General features: G+C 49.9%; 1 protein-coding gene across 1 annotated transcript; it reads right to left on the reverse strand.

Annotated features, from left to right (window-relative positions):
* Nucleotides 1-12295: 12295 nt before the first annotated feature.
* GALR1 (galanin receptor 1) lies at nucleotides 12296-25418 on the reverse strand. The gene is made up of 3 exons (XM_082699019.1): nucleotides 23872-25418; nucleotides 19288-19353; nucleotides 12296-13370 (listed from the first exon to the last, which is right to left on the reverse strand). The coding sequence occupies exons 1-3, from the start codon at nucleotides 24535-24537 to the stop codon at nucleotides 13053-13055; spliced, it is 1050 nt and encodes a 349-aa protein (XP_082555145.1). The 5' UTR covers nucleotides 24538-25418; the 3' UTR covers nucleotides 12296-13052.
* Between the last annotated feature and the right edge of the window lie 295 nt (nucleotides 25419-25713).

Genomic DNA, 25713 nt, shown 5'->3' on the forward strand with positions numbered 1-25713 from the left:
AGATGCCTGGCAAACGTCCTGACCCAGCTTTGAGTTACTTTTTAGTGCCCCCCCATTTCAGCCCAAGGAACTTCATTTACTATTTCTGTGGGACAGTTCTGTTGGCAAAAAAACTATCTCAGGTTTTTTTTAAATTTAATTTTATTTTTTTCAGTGCTCCATTGTTTATGCACCATACCCAGTGCTCCATGCAATCCCTGCCCTCCTTAATACCCACCACCAGAATCACCTAACTTACCTAACTCCCAATCCCCCTCCCCTCTAAAACCTTCAGTTTGTTTCCCAGAGTCCACAGTCTCTCATGGTTCATCTCCCCCTCTGATTTCCCCCAATTCACTTCTCCTTTCCTTCTCCTAATACCCCCATGCTATTTGTTATGCTCCACAAGTAAGTGAAGCCATATGATAATTGACTCTCTCTGCTTGACTTATTTCACTCAGCATAATCTCTTCCAGTCCTGTCCATGTTGGTACAAAAGTTGGGTATTCATCCTTTCTGATGGAGGCATCATACTCCATTGTATATATGGACCATATATTCTTTATCCATTCATCTGTTGAAGGACACCTTGGCTCTTTCCACAGTTTGGCGACCATGGCCATTGCTGCTATGAACATTGGGGTACAGATCGCCCTTCTTTTCACTACATCTGTATCTTTGGGTAAATACCCAGTAGTGCAATGGCAGGGTCATAGGGAAGCTCTATTTTTAATTTTTCGAGGAATCTCCACACTGTTTTCCAGAGTGGCTGCACCAACCAGCATTCCCACCAACAGTGCAAGAAGGTTCCCCTACGTTTTTTTTGTTTTTTAATCTGTGAATGTCTTAATTTCCCCTTCATTTTAAAAGTATAGTTTTGCCAGGTATAGAACTCTTGGTTTCCAGGATTTTTAAAATGTCAACACTTTGAACATGGCATCACACTGCCTCCTGACTTTGATGGTTTGGATGAGAAACTAGCTCCAAACCATACTGAGGATCCATGGTGTCTGGTAAGTTACATCTCTCTTGCGGCTTCAAAGAGTATCTCTTTGTTTTGGCTTTCAACACTTTGGTTCCATAAAACTTGATCCTAACCATTTTTGTCAGGGCTTTCTTTGCTTTTAAGGAGAGGTGGCTTTTTGGAGGTCCTGACTGCCATTTTCAATGATGTCACACATGACATCTAGATTAGACACTGTGGCACATACCCGCTAAGTTAGGCTTTAGGTTCTAGAGAGGCACATGCATGAAGTAACACCTTTATCGCAAGGGTCAACAAGCATTTTCTCTTCTCACAATTAGTGCCAAAAACACTTAAATCATTTTATATAATAGTGTAAAAAATGAGAAGTTTAAGCTTACTATTATAAGTCTATACAATGAGAACTTTAAAAATAACGTACTCCTCAGGGAAAACAGAGCCATAAAAAAGATAACCACCTGCAAAAGATTATCTGTGGATATATCTCTAGTCTGGATGTCAGAAATTACAATTATAATCTTAGATCTGAAAGTCAATTTCGCAGGCATGAGCTCTAGCATCTCTGCAGGAACAATGTCCTAGACTCAAGGGTTCCCAGATGAGAGAACTTACCTCCCCTTCACTGCCACCAAGAAACCCTGGTGTTGTGGTTACTTATGGGTAAGGAGGGAAGAGAGCAGTGCTAGTCTCCTGAATCCATCCAAAACCCACCATTTACATAAGAGAGGTTGTAGATGTCAAGGGTGGGAGGGATAGGCAGGGATTGCCTTCTCCCTTGACACATGAACACATCCAGCAGGGTCTTAGATGAGCACAGTGATGGTTCTGAAATCACCCAGATGCTGGGTTGTGCTGCAAGGTGGGGGTGCAGGACAGAGGAGGAGGAAAATGTTGTTAAGGGGGGAACATGGAACCATGGCAGATCAGGTCCTGACCATCAAGGAGGATGTTATAGACGGAACATTTGTGCCCCTTTGCCAATTGATTTGTTGAAATCTAATCCCCAATGTGATGCTGTTAGCAGGTGGGGCATCGGAGAGGTGGTTGAGTCATGAGGATGGAGCCCACATTTAAGGGATTAGCATCCTATCGAAGAGACTCCAGACAGCTCCCTTGCCCCTTCTGCCACAGGAGGACGGAGCAAGAAGATGGCAGTCTGTAAACCGGAAGTGGGTCCTCAGGAGACACCAAAGCAACCAGGGACTTGGTCTTGGACTTCCATCCTCCAGAACTTGGAGAAATGAACTTCTTCTGTTCAGCAGCCATCCTGGCGGTGGTTTTCTATCACAGCTGGCTGAACGGCCCAAGACAGGACTGCCGGGACTGCTAAGTCCTGGCAGACACAGCGGTACAGCCGAGTGGGGTGAAAGGTTGTGATGCCAAAACAGCAGAACAGAGAAGATGCCTTGCTGGGACGCGCTCTCACTGAGGGGTCTCGGTGCACTACTGCAACGCCTGTGTCTCAGCGAAAGTCTTTACAGAATACCACTAGCACTGGATTTTTTCCATTTTTAAAAGATATTCTACTATGTCATAAAGCTGTACCTATGCCTGGGCAAAATGGTCATTGGGATATCCATTTTAAAATGGTTTTTATTGAGGTCACTTTTCTCTTAATTCCCAAGACTATTAATTTTACAATATTTTTCACTTAAAAGAAGAATAAATGACCCACTAATGTTGTTGATATCATGTATCGTAATTACAATAATTTTTGTGGGTGTTTTAAATTATCTTAACCTTGGACACAATTCCTAAGAATAAAGAATAAAGATCGTTCTCTTACATTGTACAGAAAATCTTATCAAATGTGTGTATGTAACCCAAAGGGAAATGTGGAGTGTCCTCTTACTAACTAAAATAATAAACATTTGTCAAGTAGAAAGGAAAGTGAAGGTACTATGCACCCCTCCATAGCACCACAGATTTGGCCATAAGGACCACTACAGAGCAAACAGTATTAAAAAGCATTATTGGACTCGGGATAGATTTCACTTCATTGTCCCTCAAAATTATAATCATGACAAAAAAGTGCGAAGGGAAGATGATGGGAAGGGGAGACCCGACTGGACAAATCCAGGGACCGAGCTCAGATATTTAAGCGCCTACCCATGGCCAAGACCCTCATTTTAGGAGTACGAACAAGTCTCATAATTTGATGTAGGGAGCTCTGAGTTTCCCCAGTGGTCAAGGCAAGTATGAAAGGGCACCATCAGCACGCTGAACAGGTTACATGTCTGTCTGTGGAGCGCGGATGCACGGGATGCGTGTAAACGCAGGTAAGTCATACTGGGATTGACAAAATATAAGTCACTTAACTATATCACTGATTCCCTGTAGTGGTTTTCTCATTTCTACTTTGTGTATTATCTTGTATCCCATGACCTTGCTGAAGTCACTTGTAGGTCAAATGGTTTCCGGTAGATTCTTTGGGATTTTCTACGTGGACAATCGTATCAGCTGCAAATACAGTTTGATGCTTCCTTTCCGGTCGTATGCCTTCTCTTTCTCTTTCTCATTCTACTGCAGTGGCTAGGATTTCCATGCTTTGTTGAATAAGAACAAATATCCTTTTTTTCTGATCTAAGGGGGGGAGTTTTCAGCCTCTCACTATTAACTCTGATGTAAGCTGTAAGGCTTAATGTAAATATTATTGACCAAGCTGAGGAAGTTCCCTTCTGTTCTTAGTTTGCTAAGAACTTTTCATTATAGGTGGGTGTTAGAGGTTGTCAAATGCTTTTTCTATGTCAGTTATGATCCTGCAGTATTTTTTTGACTAGCCTGCTAGTGTGGTAGATCACACTGATTAATTTTTGAATGCTGATCCAGGCTTGCATTTCTGCAATAAGCCCCATGTGGTCATGGTGTGTAACTCTTTTTAAACATTGTTGGATACTATTTGCCAATATGTTATTGAGGATTTCATGTCTGTATTCATGAGAGATATTAGCCTGTAATTTGCTCTCCGTTTTTTTTTTTTCATTTTGCCTTTTCTCTATCAATATACACTAAAAACACAATTACCATAATAAAAGATGGTAGTTGTTTATGTTTCAAAAGTAATCCTTACGCTCCAAAAGGCTGGAAATCATCTGGCTAGGAAAGTATGAATATCCTTTCCACTTTTGTGTAGTCATGATTCAGTTTGTGAAGAACACTCAGGCATGAGAGTGTGATGAGAACACACACCCTGGTGAAAATACCAGACATCAATAATTTTAAAAAGCAGTGGGCATCCAAATGGGGGAAAAATTTATCTAAAATGGTGAAAATCAGTTTGCCTTCCGACTTCATCTCAGTAACATCAAAATTTTGACCTGGGTGTAAAGATACATATGAAAATTAAGTTACAATGAAATAAGTTCATATTTGAATTTTTTCCAGGTACTAAGATAACAAACGAATCTTCTCCAACATGTAATAATTCTGGAATACAGCACCTTTGAGAACTTCTGAGGAGAAAAATATTACTTGACAAGATGAATCCGAATGAAGAGTTCATAAGAGGTCTTATCAAAAAACCCAACTGGTAAACAGTATATCAACTGAAATAAAGAATCAGATTTTTTTAAAAATAATTTTGTATGAGAAAGGTAATTAGACACTGTCTAAATCTACATGTATTTCTAGTTACCACGTGGTTCTAATTCCCATCAACCTTACATAATCTCAGTTTTTGACTTCAAGGGATCAACTCTTTGAAAGTAAGCGATTCCCCCTATTTTACTTCATTTTGTATTTTTCCAATTAAACTCAAGCAACTTTTAAGCTAATAATTCTTTTTATAGGTAGAATGCATATTGCAAACTAATCTTTCTGAAGCCCCCCCCCCCATCCTGTTCTTCCGTCCCCCGTTACGGTGTCTGTTCGCCGAGGGGATGTCCGGACGATGTTGATGGCGGCTCCTTCTTCTTGACAATTTCTGGCTGTAATCTTGTGCCGTTTTCAAACACAATGGACAGCACCTTTTTAAAAACAGAGAAAGGAAAGGAGAGGAAGAAGAGGAAGAAGGAGAGGCCGGAGGAAGCGGAGGGGAAGGGAGAAAGCTTTCACCAACATAGTTGTCCGTCTTCCACCAACACGATTCCTGCGTATTTTCCACAATGGCGCCCCGTGGGAGGGAAAGTAAGATAATTGAACCACTTTGAATTACATTTCTGTCCTTAGGGAAAGGCCTGACAAAACGGGCTAATTACTGTGTTGGAAAATAGCATACTCGCAAGGAAGACTACTTTGAGGAACAAATTTTATTTTCAATTCATGAAATTGATTCCAACCACAAACTCCACCCAGACACCATGCAGAACACTGAGTGATTGGGGAGCGCTACCTCGGGTACCAAGCGCATTAATGTGAGCTTCATTTCTGCTTTGGCTTGGGAAGTTTATGGGTGTTCATGCTCAACTGACACGTTATGTTCATGCTGGCTGTACAGGCGACGAGAGAGTACTTTAGAGAAACAAAGTCCGAGAATTGCGGTAACAGCGTCTGCTGTAAGAGGACCCACGCTCTCATTATGTGCACAGCAGTGTGCAAGCAATCACACCAGTGAAATAAAAAAGAAAAAGTCAATACACACGGGTTTTCTTCCTTATCCACACCACAATGTTATGAGGAGACAATTGAAAAACTTGAAAGACAGAGAAGTTACATTTATCTCTTAGAGATAATAATGTAGTTAAAAATTAGCAGCTGCACAGAAAGACACACATTTATTTAGTTTAAACATTTAGTTCAAAAATTCACATGTAACAATTGGAATGCTATATTCACTCCTCTCTTTTGTGGGGGAGGGGACAAAATTAAAGTACAGGTGTTCCTTTCCACCAAGCTATGTTTTGGAAGAGAAAATATATTATAATCTCTGAAATCCTTACATGTAAGTTATCAAACTCCTTCACATTTTTAAAATTTGTAAGTTTCTGCAGATAGGCTAGTATGATAGTTGAATGGATATTTCATTAATCTGATCCATGTAAACAATAAAATCCGAATGAATTAGGCCCCACATAAGCAATTTCCTTCTCATGGAACCACAGAGGTTCAGACACACGAGTCATCCACTCCACTTGAACGGTTCTGAACTCTGGCTGCTGCCTGTGGCGTTACAAAGACGCCTGTGCTCCAACTCCAACCCAATCAAATCAGGAACAAGGTCTGAGAATGCGGTCATTGGACTTGCACCAAAAAGCTTGTTAGAAAGGCAAATCTTGGGATTCTACCCCAAATGCAACCAAATCAGAAATTCTGGAGGTAGGGTCCAGTAATCTATTTTAAACTTTCCATAAGATTCTAATACTTGGTAAAGTTTGAGAACCACAACTCTAGGGAGAGCCCAGAGCATCAGGAATAAATACCTTTGGCAGAATTCCCAGTTTATTCCAACGTATTTCCATTTTGAGCAACGTTCATCCCTTTCAAGTCTTCTTTTACACGTGAGGCTATCCAAAGACTGCATTTCCAACAGCAGCTGACCAGCAGGGTTAATTAAACCAAACCTTCCCTGAAGGACCCTAATGTCCATGACCTTTTGTACAAGGCACAGCTCTCCTCCACACACAGGCAGATAGAAATTGAGAAATCAAAAGATTTCCCAACCACGTTTAAGGAGACGTTGCATTTCTGACCCTCAGTGTCAAATCTTCAATCTTTATGAAATACATGGCAATAAAACATGACTCTTGGAAAACTCAATGTATGGAAAAGAATACTTATGTATCCATTTCAGGTTGCAAATATTCCTAAATTATAAACTGATTTAATATAAAGAGGATTGTGAGATTTGATCCTTTGTCCACATTAGCCCTGTTTTGAAAATATCGCCCATGAGGCATCTGCCCTCACTCAGTAATATCTTCCCTGTGAGGCTTCCCAGGGACCTTGAGGCTACAGGGATAAGTAAGTAGGATAGGGTTCCTGCCCTGAGCTGCACCCCTGCAATCCACGTCACTACCTTACGTTTACACACCAGCAACAGTCCCTTGAGTGGAAAAACAATGTGCCTTTCATTGGAAGCAGTAGTTTCTCTTAGCCAAAGCTGGACAAAATGAGTCGCATCTACGTGTTCACAATGATATTTCTTTCCTAACAAGATGGAAATGTTTCCAGTGAAAATCAGCATGGACACCCCCACCCCCCTGCCACCGCACTTCTGCTTTCTCGGACTTGGTCGTTTCTGAAAGGAGACTGTTTAACGAGCGGTACCCGCACTAGCAGGTTAATTGGCGAGACAGCCATTTATAATTGGATTCTGACCCTTTCACTTTGGTGGTTCTGTGCCCCAAGGAGCTCAGCTAAATTTCATCTTCAGTCATGGCCAATCAGAAAGCGCTCTTGCTAACCTGGGGCTCATGAAAAGGCCGTTCCCCTGCTCTGTTCTCTTAGCGAAGCAGATGCGGGGGGTGCAGAGCAGGGCAGGAAGACTCGTCCTGCACAACAAGAGGGAGGGGCCCAGGAGAGCTGCCGTGGCTGCAGCCAGTTCCTGTTTCTGACCCCTCTCTGCTGTGACGGGAGCTCCTGTGCTGTGACATCACCAGAATCAGCACCACAGAGGACCTCGGCATGAGTTCTCTGAAGAAAATGGTCATCTGCGATCCTTACAAAAGTCATTTTCTCTTAAAGCTTCTGTTTCTGCGTGGCTTCTGTGCCTGGGTGGCTCAGTGGGGTAAGCCTCTGCCTTCGACTCAGGTCGTGATCTCAGGGTCCTGGGATCGAGCCCCGTATCAGGCTCCCTGCTCAGTGGGGAGTCTGCTTCTCTCTCATTCATTCTCTCTCTCTCTCTCTCTATCAAATAAATAAATAAATAAATAATCTCTAAAAGAAAAAAAAAAAAAAAAGGCTTCTGTTTCTGACATTCCACTGTTAAAGGGAGAAATACGCATCGGGAAACCAGGAGAAAGTCATGAATCCAGCAAAACAACAACAACAACAAAAAGAAACCCAAAGATATGAAAAGTGTTGGCCATTCAGGGATCCCTCAACAATGACAGATTTGGAAGATCACAAATTGCATTGGTTTGGTTGTATCTAAGTCTCCGCCTGCAGGATGTAAATCCAGAGCCGGCCTGAGGCAGGTGGGCTCTGGCGGAACCACAGAGGAGCCTGGCGTCTGCTCGCCCAGCCCCGCTCCCTCCTCCGTGCTCGGCCCTGAGGATCTATGGAGCCTGAGGTCCCCAAGGAGCAGGCTCAGCACCCAACATCTGGGGGACGTTCTCCAATTTCTGGAACCTCCAGGGATCCTTTAGGTACTAGCCCCGCCTGTTACATCGTGGAGCCTCCCGTGTCACCTTTGGGACCCCATTACCTAAGCTCCATCGGCGGGTTCTTCACAAATTTGTCCTAGGGGCTGACACTCATCCCGTCACCACAAAACATGTTATATCGACTGCCACGTCAGCAGTGCCGGTGACAGGTGCACCTGGCCACACCGACACAACCTTTCCCATGCCTGGACAGTGCCTCAAGCCAGCTCTGAAGCTGACACACTGTAAAGGGCTCCCAGACAATCCACTCCTCACCAGCACCAGCCCCAGCCCCAGCCCGTTTTTACCCGCTGGATGGCAGGTTACCTTGATGACCCAAAACAAGCTCGCCAAAGGGGGAGAGAGAGCTTCACAGATCCTCCGTGGTCTTCAGGACGAAGACACAGAAACCGTTCGGCTCTAACAGTCAATACTCAATCTTTTGAAATAAGGTGCTACAGTGCATGGTGTTCCGTAGAAGCCCGTAGTGGACCCCAAGATTTGCCCGAGTTGATAGGTTACCACTGCCGGAGAGTAAGGGATTTAAATGCTGGGTCCCAGCTCCAATCTCTTCCAGCAGCTGGTGGTGAGACCTCTCTAATGCTGGAAATTCGGACTCACACAACATACCCAGAGATACCCAGAAATCGTGTTTGCCACCAGAAAGGACAAGGCTTTCCACCTCAAAAGCGACATCAAAACCTTTAACCATAGGACCAGTTCTCCATACAATTGTTTAAACATGGGAGACGTAGCCAGTGTTGGAGCAGACGAGGCAGCCCAGCTGTGGTGATTTCCACAACGTACACAAGAGCTAAGAGCATCCTCTCCACCTGCCAGGATGACCCCTCCCGGGGCAGCTGCACCCAGGACAGCACCCGAGTCCTCAGATGCACATGAACAGGGGCCGGAGGCCAGACGCGCAGAGCGTGTGCCGGGAGCCGGCGGTGAGCAGCATCTAGCATTCGGGGAAGTGCACGCCCAGGGCCTGCCGCTGTTTCTAAAGCTCTTGCCAAATCAAAGCGATCTGCCCGCCTCTGAATCCCAGAAGGGCGGCCACGTTAAAGAGCTGTGAGTGAACCTGTCCGGCTAAGAAAAGCAAACGAAGCTCCCTGGGTGATGCGTCACAGGAAACGGCCCGCCCTCCTTGGACACAGCCCGCGTCAAAGACGTCCGTGTGCGAACTTGTTCCTCAGGCTCACGTTCTCCACTTGTGAAGGAAAAAAAACCTAGAAACTTTATCAAATCAGGCATAATTGCATCCTGTAATTGTTTCTTCCCAAGACAGTCAGTAACCATCAGCGTTTTAGGTCACTCGTGCTCTCTGTGGCTTTTTGACGTAAACGAGTCATTAACATCCACCTGACAAATAACCTAATGCACAACATTTCTTCGTGGTCAAGAAGAACGTGACTGCCTTATCTAGAAAGCCACTCACAAATCTAAAACCTGGGAGACATCTGCGGTCAGTGTAGATCAGATTTATACATTTTAGATGACAAGTTTCCAGAGGAAGTAGCCACATGGATTATTTACACAAATTACATGATTGTGTGGTTTAAGGACATGCTTTTAAGAATTTCCTTTAAGCAAGAACATGGTGAAGCCATCCGTCACCATATTTAATGCAAGGTGGGCTGAGCGGGAGCGTTTTGGGGTTTTGGGACTCACCAGCATCGCGACATCTGCGGAAGGAGACGGAGGCCCAGGGGGACTCCTCTCCCCGGCTCCCGAGAAGCCCGAGGGGGGCTTTCAGCTAACACGTGGGCACTCCGAACCGCACCGTCTCCACACGTCCGAGGCGCTGGGTCAGTGCCGTCCCCTGCCGGGCCCCAGGTGACAGCTGACTCACAAGCAGCTCGTAGCCCGAGGGGTTCCTGCAGCTCCCTCTGCACGCCTCCGTCTTCACCGTCACTCGGTGTAAGGGAGTCCAAGGAGGGTCTGCACGACGTCAGCATCACAGTGAGAAACTCGGGACGCGCGCCAGGGTCGAGAGCAGCACGAGACGGCGTGGGCGGACGAAGAGCAGGAGAGGACTGTTCCACGCTCAGTGGGCGCATCGAACAATGGCATTAAAAGCAAAACTGTGTGCCTCAGATGTTCAGAGAGCGGCCTGTGAGCAACGCACACGGTCAGAGCGGCAGAGAGCATCCACCGACGAGATCTCCGGGAAGGCGGCGCGGGAAAGGCTTCCCAACCACGCGCTGTTCTCAGTAGAAGAGTGACACCGGGCATGTACGTAAGGAGCTGCCAGCAATTTGGCTAATTAACCTCCCAGAGCCAGTCTCCAAATGGGAAAGCGAATGCCCAGAAAAATAACCATCATCTTGGGATGCTGAGGCACCAAATCTAAAGGAGAAAACTTCAATTTTCTTTGAAGTCCCCCTGCAAAACCTGGTTTCCAAGCAGCCCGACTTCAAAGGCAAATAGAGCATTTCTCCTGGAGTCCGGCTGTCGCAAGAGAAAGTGTGTCCGTGGGAGGCCGTCTTTATTTAGGGAGGGAAGCAAAGGCATTTCTGATCTGGTCACACGGATGATGCGTTAGAGGAACCACCCCCCAGGAAGGCGACGCTCGGACACGTCTCCGGGCGACTGCAGTCTGTTACCGTCCTGGAACTCCCCAGGCGGACAGCTTGACAGAGCGGCAGACCTTTGCGGGGCATACGTGATCACCAGCATCGACATTTGCCGCGCCGCGGGCACGGGTGCTCGGAAGACGACGAATGCCGACGGCAGGAGAAACGCCCGCTCCGACCCCGAGAGGAAGGGATCCGCATCTACCCTCGGCACCTGCGGGGCCTCCCAGGGACCAGCGATGACGCCAGGGATGCCTCTCGCTTCTGTCCTGCCAACAGCACGTGGGAAGGATCCAAAGAATCAGTGTGGGTCAGTAAATACGTCACGGGGCAGCACGACGCCCACAGGCTGCTTGCAAAACGCAGCCTCGGGCCCTGTATTCTTCCTGCGCTTCCAGGTCTGTGTGGAGGAATCAGAGGAGGAAAACCGAGGAACGGCCGTGGTGTGGGATGTCTTGGTCAGCCGGGCAAGGTCACAGGCAGCCAGGACCTCTGGCACTTCTCCTGCGGCTGTGTGAGTCGACACGCAACCTGTTCAGCGTTTGCAACGGCAGCTTCAAGTCCCACAAAGCACATGAGGTATCTCCGTCGGGACACAATGTTTCTGCTGCTGTATTTAATAAAGTGCAAACAATGTCCACACACCAAGGACTTAAGCTGTTCTTTAAAACACTCACACGCAGACACGCAATGGCTTTCCCAGCCATTAAACAGGACGCTCGTGATTGCCCGTCCTCTCAAAGAACTTTCCCTCTTCTGGCTGGAGAGTCAGTTGTCCCATCGCGGACATAAACTCTGTTTGCTGGAGGAATATGACTACTGACGATCAATTCACAAGCTAAAGAAGTTAACATGCAAACACGTATATCGAGTTTTTTTCCTAAAATATGGTATTTCATATGGAATCTTGATTTTACACAGGTGTACATTATGCTAAACCCTTAAAAAAAAAAGTCTTGTTGTTTTTGTATTCTCCTAAAACCTGTCCAAGTCCTGCCGTCTGAAAACTACTCTTCTAAGGTGGGATAATTTAATCTTTTCATCCCACTTTTTCATTGTAAACATAAACAAATATGAAGCTGTCATGAAAACTATTTGAAATTCAGCTAGTGATCATTTTAACCTCAAATTAACATTTCTGGAGAAGGCAATACTTGGGGAAAATGTGCATTTAACTTTACAAAGAATTTAATGAGAAAAGCATGTGTTTGTACAGCATGTGTCCCTGGCTATACCAGCCCCGAAATGTCACCCGAATCAACGTCAAGTATGCTCTCCGGGCGTGGCGTGCGCCTGCTGCACGCGGCTTACCAATCCTGACTTCTCTCCGGCCCCAGAGAAAGTACCTACACCGCATCCTCGCCGACTGATTTTTTAACTCTGGTTCAGTTCCATTCAAGGCATAATGACCACCCCGGCAAGAAGATTTATGAAACTGCAGTGACCAGTTTCCTTTTCAAATCTTACCTGAAGCTTCCACTGTTAGAATACTTGCATTTGGCATTTTCCCCTGATTTTTCTTTTTTTTTTCTTTTCTTTTTTTTTTTTTTTTTGGTTAACTCTACAAAGTGTACATCACAGGATAGTTTAAAGGACGGCGCCCACAGCTGCCACCCCGAGTCGCAGGGCACTGCCCTGCTGGCCTCCGGGGATAGTTACCGGACCTCATGATCACACGCGGTTGCAGCTGGGCCCCAGAAACCCTGTTCCCTGTTTAAAGGTGGGAATAAACACAGCCTGAGCAAAGAAACTCGGCAAAGTCTTGCTTCCATTTAAGAGACGTGTCTCTGTGCAAATGGCCACAAAAATTAAATTCAGGTAAAACTTCCATCATGTGTTCATGATCATATCTTAAAACACACAGCTTAGAACATTACTTCTTTTCTTAAAATCGAAGAATAAACACATACATGTTTTTTTCTAAATATATTTGGTTCAAAATGCAGATTACCCGTATTCCCAACCATATTTATCGGTCCTGATCCTTTATCCTATAAAGACTTGAATGTGTCTAGGGAACTCTGTTAAACTTTCATTTCTGTAGAGGCATAAAACTAGTTGGTATTTTCTTTTGTTTTTGAAATAAAATGTAGAAGTAATCTTTACTAGACCGAGAGATTTCCTAAATGGACCAAAGCACTTTTTTTTTTTAAACCAAGTGGAATCGCATTAAAATGGACGGGTCATTGTGAGCATCGGGAGTTGCCTGCTTGCTCGCCATCGCTGTACGGTGACGTGCACGGAAGCCCACGAGCGTCACCAGCACCCTTCTCACACGTGGGTGCAGTTGGTGGACGGTGGGTTGTCCACCCGACTCCTGTTCTCTTTACCGTCACTAAGAGGCGAGGTGCCGCGAACGTGGCAGTGGAACACCTGCTTGTAGGCCTTCCTGAAATTCTCAGACAGAAAAGCGTATATGATGGGGTTCACCGAGGAATTGCTGTAGGCCAGGCAGTGGGCGGCGATTCTGAAGAGGAAGGAGGCGGGGGTCAGCGGGAAAACCCCGAACTCGGCCCAGAGATTGATGACGTGGTGCGGCAGCCAGGAAATCCCGAAAACCACGACCACCACCAGGACGGTCTGCGCGGTCTGCAGGAAGAAGAGGGAGACACGGCACATGGTCAGTTTCCGCGGGACGAGGACCCCGAGCGCCCCACGCGCTCTAAGGGCACTTCCTCTGCTCCGCCCTGGAGCCAGACGCGGATGCCCCCGTGCGGGCCGTGACTTCGCACCACGGTTTTGTTCAGGGCTTGTCCAGGACCTCTGCGGCAATGACCGTCACGTATGGGAGACGCGTGTGGATTGCCGGAAGGGTATGCTGGGCCGTGGGACTCTAACTGTGCAGAGATGAAACACTGTGACTTTTAGACCGACACAGCTCTGAGCAGGGCACCCGCTGATGCAGAGTCATGGAGAGGCAGCTCGGGTGAGCGCTCGAACCCTCTCTGAATGGCGACTTCGACAGACCGCCTGTTTCTTTATCTCTCTTCGTTCTACAGTGAGAATCCCCAACACACGGATGCCTTCCAGACACACGTCTTAGTGTCTGTCTGGGGGTCAACTAGCCCCGTTTTTTGGCTTGCGTAAAACCCTTCCCTTGCTGCCCCTTAATCAGAAAACAGCTGGAGGCAGAGGCAGGACCCACGTGTTTCCTCTGAGATTTGGACCAAACGGGATGGAAGAAGACCGCACCTGACTACAGACCTCAGCACAAGAGAGCCTTGCCTCCAGCTTCCCCTCTGCTCCCGCTTCGTGTGCGCTTTACCTCCTCAGTGGGCTGGGCTCAGCCTCAGAACCGCCTTTCCTGTCTTTCACGGCAGCCCGTCTGGTACATGTTCGAAAGGCAACAACGACATAGAAACGCTGTGATTGGTTGGAAACACTCTATCTATGGCTTCAAACGAAAACAGGGTCTCTCAATATTTCTTAAACTAAAATGCAGCACAATCATCTGGCTCCTTCCTGAAAAATTTGCCCCTCCTGCAACAGGGTGGCTCAGGAGCCAAGCAGGGTCCTGCCTGCTAATGGTCACAGGGGCACCGGGAGAGGCACGGGCAACTGGGAATGTCACTGCCTGACCGCTGGCCATAGCAGGAAGCAGAGCCCGTCAGGATCACAGGTCTGGGATAAGAACGCTGAGATTTAGAATGGCCAAGACAGGTGCCTGATGTTCCAGAGCCCAGCGCCAGGTTAGAGTGGGAAGCCCAGTCACGTGGTCCCAAACCCACGTTCTACCACTGAGACGGGAGAGAACCGCCTGCCGCCTGCCACATCGCGGTCATCCCCAGCTCCCTCTCTGTGCCACCACGCCGCCCCCTCCACCCAGCTGCTGGGAAAGCAGAGCATCAGGGCACGTGAGCAGACAATCAAAGCCTCAGAAGACACTGGTCACCTGGCCTTCAAGGAAGGCCAAGGAACCAAGCACGGATGTGTCCCCGCCCCCCCGGGTTTGGCTGCCCCAGCCCCCAGGTCACCACCAGCAGGGAAGGGGATCCGGAGGACATGAGAGACACAGGCTCTCCGCCCCTTGTTTGACGGTTACAATCTTCCCTTTCAGCCTGAGCCCCGGTTGCTTGAATGTGTGGATTGGAAACATGGACGTCTGGAGCACTGGTCACCGCAGCGGCCCCGACAGGCAAGGGCCCCTCTCGCTGACCTCCCCGCCAGAGCCTCCCCTTGTGCACAGAGAGAAAGGCGACCAGCCGGAATGCGCGGATAAGGCGAAGGAGGGTTGGGAAGACAGGCAGAGACAGAAGGAAGGTTTAAGAGTGCGGGGACGCTCATCGCCACGTTCTCACACAGAGCAAGGGCAGGACGCAGGAGGCGGCTCCATCCTAGGACATCCCTGTCCCACCACAAATGGACATGCCGCCTCGAGCCCTGCCCCACGGCCCCTCCCCCGCCCCACCATAGAGGCCAGACCCCCCAGGAGGGCAGCAGCGAGCCGCCCATGCCCACAGGACCCTTGCCAGCAGCAAACCCACAGGAGCACACGTCCCTTAGAGACACGGGCTGGGGGACAGGCCCTCGGCGACCAGGCGGAGGCGGAGGCGCTGGAGGAGGGTGGGGTTTCAGGGCAGGCGCGTCAGGAGGGGCAGGACGGCTCATCTTCTCCAGGCCCTGTGGAGGGCGCGGAAGCCCGGCACTCCTGCTGGCCACAATCCGGCTGTGCTTCCGTAGGGAAATGACGCAACCGCCCTGGGCCTCGACATTCTGCCCCGAGGAAATGATTCTCACTGTGCCTCGCCCGTTCGAACACTTCAAACAACCCGGTGAACTCCGACAGCAGGTTTGCGTAGGACAGCAGGGTTACGCATCGAAGCCGCTCTACGGCAGGACACGCAAAGCAAACAAGAAATCTGTTCCCATACATTAGCAGACCGTCAGCGATCGGGGCACGTATCCATTAGCGTATGAGAGATTCCATTCCCAGATGATTTAATCAAAAACAATCGAGACATAATTATACCTATAAATAGAACAGAACACATTGTCTTCTTTCCAAGACAACGAGGACATCTCTCTCCTTCACCAAATGAACACCCGCTGCGTATCCCGTTTCATTGCTTCGTTCAGGACGTTTCTACCAAGGGCCACGCTCAGGACAGAAGCAGACCCGGCGGCTTCTTGATAAGATCGTAACATGTCACAGTCGCTAGGACCGGGGTAATGTGCGTGGATATGGCGTGTTTTATGTGTGTGTGTGTTTGCGGTTCCTTCCAAAGTTACCTTTTAATTTCAGGTGATTCCCTTCATCTTCCCGGAACCGTGAACGAGGCTCTTCTCTTGGTCTCCCCACAGCCCTGAGTCCGAGAGGATCACAGTTTACAGTAGGTCTCAGGGAAGAAGCCTTACTGGGCCCGAACATAAAGTCGACGCACTATGGAAGGCTGTTCCCAGGAGAGAGGACGCTCGTCCGCACCACCGCGCTCAGACGTGCCCCTCACGGCCGGCCCGGGCTCCCCCTGCCCGCGGAGCATCTGCCCCCCAGAGCTGACGCCGCCGCAGCGGCCATCCACACGGCGCCCCGCACGTGGGCCGGGTCCCCGGTCCCGAGCCCCAGCGACCTCGGGCTCGTGCGTCCCGGTGTCACTGCAGCCACGAGCTTGTCTTCCTCGGTGTCCCTCGTGCAGGTGCCTGCGGACCCCGGCCCAGCTGAGGGGATGCGGCTGCCGGAAGGGGCCACGGCAGAACGGCGGCCTCCGTCACTACCGGTGGCGTCCAGCTCTGAACCCGGCGGGCAGCAGCAGCTCTGGTCGGAGTCGCGCACCGGACGCTCCCAGCCCCGAGACAGCTCACATGTCCGCCCTCACCCGGAACGCTGCCTGTGAAAACCCAGGCCTCTGAGTGCCCCCACGTGCGGTGCGGATGGCGAGGCTCCAGACACCTCCCCAGCAGGAATGTCCCAGGAACCCGCCTGTCCTCAGCGCTCCGTGGCTTTGAGGAACCAGTGGTGAAGCCCATAAAAGCCGCAACAGAAGCCCATTACCTTCCCCGTCTCAGATTACAGGGAACCCTGCTTCCTCCGTGTGGACGGCCGGAGGCTGAACCTTGCTTTTTCCTCAGAAGGACTCGGGCAGTGCCCGGCGCCAAGACCCCGGGAACATCTGCTCCAGCGTCTCTCGCAGACTCGCCCTCCCCTCCCCCACCTCCCTGCCCTGTCCCTCTTCCGACCCGTCCCTGCACCGCCCGGCCACCTCGGCTCGGACATAAGCACACGCACCACCTCGGGCACAGACACAGGCACGCGCAGCACCGCCGGCCCCACACCTTATTTGTTCTCCACAAACAAGGAGGAAATTAAAAGCATCTAAAGAGATCTGACATCTGCTCAGGGGCTTTAAGGGTCAGAGGCTCTGAGGAGGGACGAGAGCGCCTCCTTCCCGCCTCCGGACACTCCACTCCTATGAGAAGAACGATATTCACGCACGTGCACGTGACAGGCTCGCATACATGTAAACGTAAAATAAAGGCGTGTATATGTGTATATGTACGCGTGTGTGCATGTGTACGCGTGTGTATGTACATACACATACATAACAGTTATTTTCTGTACACATCTGTACACACGTACGCACATGTGCACTTACATGTGATCTACAATACATGCGGTGGACATGTGCACATATAATCGTGTATTTACACGTACATACACACATTTTATGTACACACAGAAAATACACATAACACATACACACACGTATCTAACCTACAATACACACAAGCGTATACACACGCGCATGTACATCCATTCCATACACGCGTGAATCTACAAAACTGAACACAGAAACTGTTCCACTCATCTGTAGAGATTTTCTCTGTCATGCACAAGCTTTTCCAATTATTTCCTACACCATCTATCTTCATTCTTTCCATGGCCTGGTTCCTCGCGGGGATTCCCACCATTTCTCTGCAACACTTCCCAAATACAGGGACTGACAGTAGCCACTGCCCACAGAGAAGGGGCAGCCAGTACGAAGGAAGGGTCTGGTTGCCGCACTAATAAGCCCGCGGCATGACCCAGTGGCATCACTTGGCGGGAGTTCGGCAGGCCAGGTCCTCCCGCTGAGGCTCCCTGGCCTCCCCTGAGCTCGGCTCGGCTGTGCCCCTGCAGGGCTGCCGCAGAGGACCCCACCCCCTTCCTGTCCCGCGGGTCAGCTCCCTCCCCCAGAGGCCAGGGCCTCTATAAATAACTATCCCAGGGGAAATGACAAACAATTCTTAATTGTTTGTAATGAATCATTTTCTTGGAGACGCATGGCTCAGAGGACAAACTAGAAGGGAGACTAGAACGATGGAAATAGCCCAGCACAACAGCATCCCTGAAGACAGAAGGAAAGCACCAGCTTTAGCCATGACTCCATTCACACAAGGGAACGCTCTGTCGATAACATCAAATAAAACCTACATGACCCTGAAGACGTAGGACGGATCAGCGGATGAAAGAGAAGGGAGTCTGCTGGCTTAGGCTGCGGTCTCTGTTCCTCAGCGGTTAGCATCGCGTAAACACTCCATGACCGTATCTGGAAGGCAGGCTACATGGCCGCCTTTTCGCCCGGTTCCTACCACTGCTTCTCACCGAGTCTGAGAGCAGCATGTTTGCAACCATATTGTAAACAAGGCAAGTCAGGAAGAGTGGTGCTCTAAGTAGAATTCTTAAATATAAATATAATTAAACTATTATTTCTGCCAATTATGCACACTTGAACAAAGTCCATATTTAGAAGGACAAACAAGGTGCTCTGCGGAGTTAGGACTAATACTTGTGGGTAAAATGCCTGCCGATAATCTCCTGCCTAAGCATCTTGTCCGATACTCTTCCTGTACTTTGTAACATCAGAGGTTCTACAGATACTGTGTAAGAGTTAGATTAATCCTGACTTGTGAAGTAGTTTTCTCTCAGAATGGGAGCTGTGATAAATACCAGGATGTTAGATGCTTTACTATGACTCAGGAGAAGCGTATTTACATAAGGATGCAGAGATGAGAAAGCCGAAAGTGGGTAGAAGTCCCCTTGGGGCCCCTCCCCCATCTCCCCTGAGGACGAGTGTCAGCGTCAGTCCAGAAGGAAGAGAAGGCAACGTGTCTGAATTTGGGTCTTAGGAAAGAGATTAAACATTCTCTGAAAAGACAGTAAGCCAGAGCCTCCTGGAATCACGTCACCAATGGTGAATACACAGTAAAATGGTTTTGGGAAAATTATGGATATCAGCAACTCTACCCTCTGTCCCAATCAACCCAGAACACACCTCCTAAAGAGAATCCAAAGAAACCCCCTGTTTCCTCACCTCGCCAAACCTCCCTCTACGTTTGCATGCAGCATCTGGTCCCCTGCGATGCCCTCCCCGGCTGACTTTCCATCCCTACCCTGTGCCTCAGGGTCGGAGGCTCCTTTCAAACGTCTGTACCAAGGAACCTAGGTGTCACAGGCAGGGGTGGGTAGAAGGATAATTAGGAATGAAAATGAACTGAGCTCTGGAATGTGACATATAGAATACAGAGGTACCTTTTTCTTTGATGCTTCCGACTTCTTCGACATGTTCTTCAACTTCTTATGCAAGTGATTCAGGACCTGGAAAACACAGATTAATAAAACCTTTGGCCTCGTGCCCACACTTCCTTGTCTGTTTTGCATGGACAATTCTTGCCATTCTGACCTAGCGATCACATTGCTTATAAAATCTTATAAACCCACTCGAATCGAAAGGCGCAAAAGGTGCCAAAGTAGCAATGCGCGCCACCTGCCACCTGCCACCGTTTCTCTAAGATTCAGGAGGATCCAGGGACAGTCTGTGGTCACAGCATCTGTTTGCAGAGAAACTCTGGGCTCATGTGGCTCCGGGGTTTTGTCCACAAAGTGCCAAACTGCTCCGATGTACACGTCCTCACTGGTCTATCCTCCACCTCGGTTTCCTCAATATTCTCCATCTTAACCATCACCGTGTCCCTGCTGTCTGTCGAGAGCGGTGCCAATCCCAGATATGTGGAAAGACCAGAGAGCTCTGTCCACTGCACCATCCAACGGGGAAAGCAGGCAAGTGAGCAAAGCAAGGTGATGTAATCTGAGAGTTTTCCCGTGAAGCCGATGCTTGCGTCCACTGATTCCTTCTGTGTTCCTATCGTGGGCCCCTTACCGCAAATTCCCACCCACCTGCTTCCCTTGAGTTCTTTATTCTAATTCTACCCACCACGCCGTACATTTGGACAGCTCACATGTGGGGGACTCAGCCTCTCCGGGGATTTGTAGAGGGTTTAGCAAAGTTTCACAGTTAACTTCCCTGTCCGAAGATCTCCTGAGAGATACTGGTTTTGTTCATCAGGGGAACTGTTTTTGCCTTTTCTTGCCAGTGTCATACTCAGGAGAAATGATGTGTAACACTCGGGTTATACAGGAATTTACAACATAAGCTCGGTCTTACACAACAAATCAACCTTGCAGACTCATATGGGGTTCATTGTTATACACCATCTGAGTGAACATCTAAGGAAAAACTAACCTGTGGATGGCTGAGGGCTTTGGGTCATCCGTAGTTTGCCAACTGAGGCTCGGAGAGAAGTAGAAACTATGTTCCAGACCCTTTCTTGTTTCCCTCCGGCACCTCGGCATGGAAATACTGCGATCGATTTGGACTTACTGCAGAAGTCTGCTGCATTCAGCGAGACATGGGATTTCTAGAGTGACCAGTGATGCCCTAATTAAGAAACTACAGGATTTATCTACCAACGTCATGAGCTCTAAGGTAGTTAAGCGGACATTGCTGTGGTGCGAATTTCTCCAAATTCTCAGCCCTACTGAGTCACTTCTCACGCCCTGCAGTGGCTTAGCGTCACCTCCAACAAGATGAGCCTTTCACTTGGTGCAGTAGCATTTAGGGTCACTTTCAATACATTGATGATAGATTACGTAACGGTTCTGCCAGCAGAAACTGGGGCTCCAGGGACCGAACGTAAGAGCTTTTGCAGGATCTTGTCTGGAGAGCATGGGCCTAGTGAGTTTCCTTGTTGGCAGTCTTCCCAGCAAGAGACCACAGGAAGACACTGGTCATTAAGGATGAGAGGCAAGAAGGGAGAACAGGGGACAGGTAACAAAACAAAACCAGAAAGGGGCACCTAGAGGGGTGGCCAAACAGAAAAGTGAAATGTCATCTGCTTCATAATGCTGCCTGAGGGTCTGTTCCCTCCTCCAACAAATTCATTGCATCCATCTCAGTGGCTTCCAGCCATCTGCGGAATGTTGTTGAATGGCCAATGGAGAAAATACCCTAATAGTTTTCTTCAGAGTTTCCCTTCAATAGCCCATACTGTGAGCACACACTGATATGTTAGAATGCATATATTGATGTATACATTGGGTGAGGTCTTGTCATCAAAGGTAGCATGATGGGTTCTCATTGCATTTCTTTAAAAGATGGTGATGTCATGATGGTATCACTCTGTGATTCTATATGTTTAGCAGTGTGTGTAGGGGGCACACATTCAAACCTGAGCCAAGGTCACCTTGGGCACCAGATATCTCTGGGGATGTAAGAAAATTTGGCAGGTAGGCCCGTGAAGAGTGCCTGACCCCATGTCAGATGGCAGATGTCCTGAACAAGAATTCCCTCCAAGGGAAGAGAAGGGGGGTGGGGTCCGCCCGTGCAAAAGGGAGCACCGCAAGCACACGCCAGCCTGGGCATTCTGTGTGTTCCTCAGGGACAATTAGGCACAAACTGTTCTATACAAAGTCATAAGTTTTGGGGAGTAGACAGCAAGGCTAGAATGCAATTTCCTTGTTGAGTTAAAAAAAAGTGGGGGGGAGTGTAATCTCAGGTGACTCTTCAGTCAATTGTGATTTTCGTGGTGGTCATCAGTCCTGGGCCCCGGAGAAACAGCTAACCCCGAACCTAACATTCAGGAAGAAGAATTGCTGACCAGACAGCGTTCCTTGATGATGGAGGCAAAGAGAAGCAGCTAGAAAGCAACACGTAAGCTCTTCTTCAAGTCCTGGAATGAATCTGCAAATATTATCTTGAATTTAAAAGAAATTTCCAGTTATGCTTAACAGCAAACTATTTCCATGTAAAAAGTGCCCCAATGAGCATGTATTTCTTAAAATTTTTTAAACTATTTTGAAACTTTGCCCTATGTGTGACTTTCATAACTTCTCAGATGACAGAAATGTAGCCTAATTTTTCCTAAAAGTTTGCCCAGTCATTTTCATCAAGAAGGGAGGGTGAACCATGAGAGACTATGGACTCTGAAAAACAACCTGAGGGGTTTGAAGTGGCAGGGGTGGGAGGTCGGGGTACCAGGTGGTGGGTATTAGAGAGGGCACAGATTGCATGGAGCACTGGGTGTGGTGCATAAACAACGAATACTGTTATGCTGAAAATAAATTTTTAAAAAAAGAAGAAGATCCAGAAACTTTGGAGAAGTGAAAGAAGAGTACGCTTCAGCTCTGCTTCAGGTGATTATGAATCCACCACCAAATATTCTAAGAACACTTCTAGTCCTGAGCTTCATGCCCCCAAGGTCCTCCCTCAGAGACTGGAAACTGCCTTAAAACCCTTCCTGAACCATCTATCAGCTTCATAACATGGGTCAGTTGCTTTGCTCCTCCCAAACCCTTTCCTTGATGCTCCCCCTGACAGGCTTGTGCAGACCGAGTGAGACAGTTGCTCAGGCTGAGCACTGCACTAGTAGAACCACATTTTTTTCTTTTTCTTTTTCATTTGGAGAAGGTTAAGTGAATACACCAGCTAGTTCCACAAAGAGCTAAGCCACAGCTATCTTCCAAATGCTCCATCTTGCTCCATCTCCTCCAAGTTTCTTTATATATAACCCTTTGATGCTGGCTGTCCTTTCAAATATCCAAAACTCTCAGCATTCAAACAGACATAACTCTACATAGATGATATGGGGCAGAGGAAAACAGAAACCAGGGAGCTTAGAGTGAACACTCTTGCTGAGAAAAATACTTTATGAATTGAATGTAAGTAAGTGTTGCCTCTGTGATCTGCTTACTCATGGACCCAGAGTCACTGCCTTATCAGGGACAGAAAGAGAGGCAGAGAAAGATGAAAATAAAACCCTGGGAAATTCAGAAGTTGGCTAGGATGTTGTCTGGTGATGACACTCCCAGAATATGTTGGGGGGCTGGGGTTTACCCCCAGGAATTGCTATCACGTGATTAAATGTATATTCTTACTCAAGCACAAACAAGTGTATCCAGAAAGTTGAAGACTGATCAGCATGATAATCTTCAAACCCCAGTGTTATTAAATTTGCTGAGCTCTGCCATGCTATGTGAAGGGGGGTGGAGCGATTCTCCTGGTAAGGATGGAGAGGTAGCTGGACCAGAGGCGTCACTAAGGGGACTCCGGAGGGGAGTTAGTCCTGAACCACTTCATGTTGTCTACACAACCCTTCTTAAGAGAACTGAAACCCGTCCATCCAAGTCTCTGGAGACGAAGGTCAAGATATTGTGAAGAAATCGTCTTTTAGCACTGGGGTTTATCAAGCTTAAGCCTCCAGTAAAATACAGTTTGCTCTCTGTGGCCAGGACAGCAGCTTTGCAGCCTGGGAAAGGGACCTGGGAGACCCCTGAGCACCGGAGGAGAGCACGCGCGGGGGGGGGGGGGGGGGGGGGGGGGGGGGGGGGGGGGGGGGGGGGTGGCACCTGGCGGAGCTCACCTCCCCTGCTCTGATTGGATCCCGCAGTCGGGGGTGTGAGTGGCTAAAACTGGGGGACATCCCTCTGCAGAGAGCCGGTCCCCCAAGGGACAAACTCAGGATCCAGGGCTGTGCTGGCAGGAGGGCAAGGGGAGGCGGGACCTCAGGGACGTGACCTGCCAACTTTCCGCGGTGGTTTCCAGAGGCCAAGTGACTTTCTCAAGCACCCTCTCAAACACCATCCACCCCAGCGGTGGTGGCCGCTGCTGCGGAGAGGGCGAAGGGGAGTGTTCTCACCCAAGGTGCCCAGAAAACTGGAGCTGAGGAGGGCAAAGGGTCTCCTAGAGGGGTGCAGCGACACAGGAGCTACCCCAGGCCCGGAGCCCTGCCCCCCCCCCCCGCCCTTGCCCCTGCCCCTGCCCGCCACCTGTGTGCCCACCTTAGCATAGCAGAAGCAAATGAGCAGAAGCGGCAGCAGGTAACCGAAGACAAACGTGCACACCACGTAGGCCTTCTTGTGGCCCTGGTTGGGCCACTGCTCCCAGCAGAAGGTCTGGTTGCTGACTTCCCAGTGGAAGAGGCGGTGGTGGTAGGCCACGGGCAAGGCCATCGCGATGGACAGCGCCCAGATGAAGCCCAGGCCCAGCAGCGCGTTGCGGGACACCCGCAGGGAGGAGGAGCGCCGAGAGTGCACGATGGCCACATAGCGGTCCACCGACATCGCGGCCAGGGTGAAGATGCTGACCAGCATGGAGACGGTGAAGAAGTAGTGGATGAACCTGCAGATGAAGGCGCCCAGCACCCAGGTGGGCAGCGCGTACACCGTGGCCTGGAAGGGGATACAGAAGAGCAGGTAGGCCAGGTCGGCGATGCTCAGGTTGAGAATGAACAGGTTGGTGGTGCTGCGCGGCTTGCCCGGCTTGCTGCGCGCCAGCACGGTGATCACCAGGCTGTTGCCCAGCACGCCGAACGCGAAGATCAGGCCGAACAGCACCAGCGTGACGAAGTTCTCCACGCCGACGCCGAAGAGCGGCCTGGGCTCCGGGGCGGGGGGCTCGGGCCCGCTTGCGTTCCCCTCGCTGAGGTTCCCGGCCGCGAGCTCCATGGTGCGCGGGCGCCCAGGCGCGCCGACGACGGTGCCTGCTAAGGAAGACTCGGGAGGACGCGGGGGGTCCCGATCCCAGCACGCAGAGGGCGAGTTTCCGATCCTGAGGCTCCGGGATGGGCACGCACCCTGCGGCTGAGCCTCCTGCCACCGTCTTTGCGCGGAGCCGCCCGCGAGGAGCCCAGATCCGTACCTTCCCGGGAGGGGGTGACAGTCCCGGGAGCGCGGGGTTCCCTCTGCCCCGGGCGCCGCTGCCTTCTGCGTGGCCGCCAAGACGGGGAAGAGAGACCCGCCAGGGCAGCTGCAGAGGTGGAGGGACCCCTCCGCGCCCTACCGCTCCCTGGTCCCTGCCGGCCGCTTCCCTCGGGCCGGGAGTGGCTTTCGCCTGCACCTGTTGCTGGGACCTCTCCCTTCCCGCGGCGCTCCCGGGGCACAGTCCGCGCGATGCAGCGCTCCGCACAGCTCGCCGAGAGGGCTGCCCGCGACTACAAGCCGGCGGCGCCTGGTCTCCCCGCGCAGTTTTTGCAGGGATTCCAAGTGATCGCTCTCCAGGCGCTTTCCTGAGGGCTGACGGGGGGGGGGGGGGGGGGGATTGCTCCAGAACCTCTGTGTCGCAGCTGAGACGTAGAAAACAGCCGGCTGAAATCCGAGCCTCTGGGGGCCTCTCCTGTCCCCCCAGAAGTCCCAGCGCGCGCAGAGGCTGCAGGAGTCCTAAAGGGCTGGGTCGCCGCCCACCGCCTGGCTGGAATCAGAGGCGCGCCAGCCTCTGCAGGGTGCGGACCTGCGTGGGTCCTGCAAAGGCGGCGGCTGCCGGGTGCAGCACAACCAGGGGTGCCCAGCGGAGCGGAGCGCGCTCTAGCGCGCGCCGGGCGGGGAGGCAGTGGGGCGCGCAGCCTCCTCGTCCACCAGCGCCGCTCATCTTTCTCACTTCTGTCCCTGAAAGCGCTCCCCGCCCCAGGAATTAAATCCCCTAGAAATCAGTGATTGACGCTGCAGCCTGGAGTTTAGTAAAACCTCTAACCCGCCCTCACCCTCCCCACCGCTAGGGAGGAACTAAGAAAAAACATGAATGGTCTCTTTGCCTTGTCATTATAAACGTCTAAAATATTACAGGAGTCCTGTGCACACCAGCCAGCTTTCAGTCAGTTTTGCTCTGTGTTTCTTATCTGAGTGACA

This window comes from Mustela nivalis (genome assembly GCF_964662115.1).
Source record: "Mustela nivalis genome assembly, chromosome: 14".
In the NCBI taxonomy this organism is placed as follows: domain Eukaryota; kingdom Metazoa; phylum Chordata; class Mammalia; order Carnivora; family Mustelidae; genus Mustela; species Mustela nivalis.

What these genes read in the sequence shown, in the direction of transcription:
- GALR1 (XM_082699019.1), bottom strand. Translation starts at nt 24,537, where the DNA reads ATGGAGCTCGCGGCCGGGAACCTCAGCGAGGGGAACGCAAGCGGGCCC. An exon ending in TTTGCTTCTGCTATGCTAAG is followed by an intron (nt 19,354 to 23,871) that starts GTGGGCACACAG and finishes TGTGTTTTCCAG; the next exon opens with GTCCTGAATCACTTGCATAA. An exon ending in CGGAAGCATCAAAGAAAAAG is followed by an intron (nt 13,371 to 19,287) that starts GTACCTCTGTAT and finishes TTCTTCCTGCAG; the next exon opens with ACCGCGCAGACCGTCCTGGT.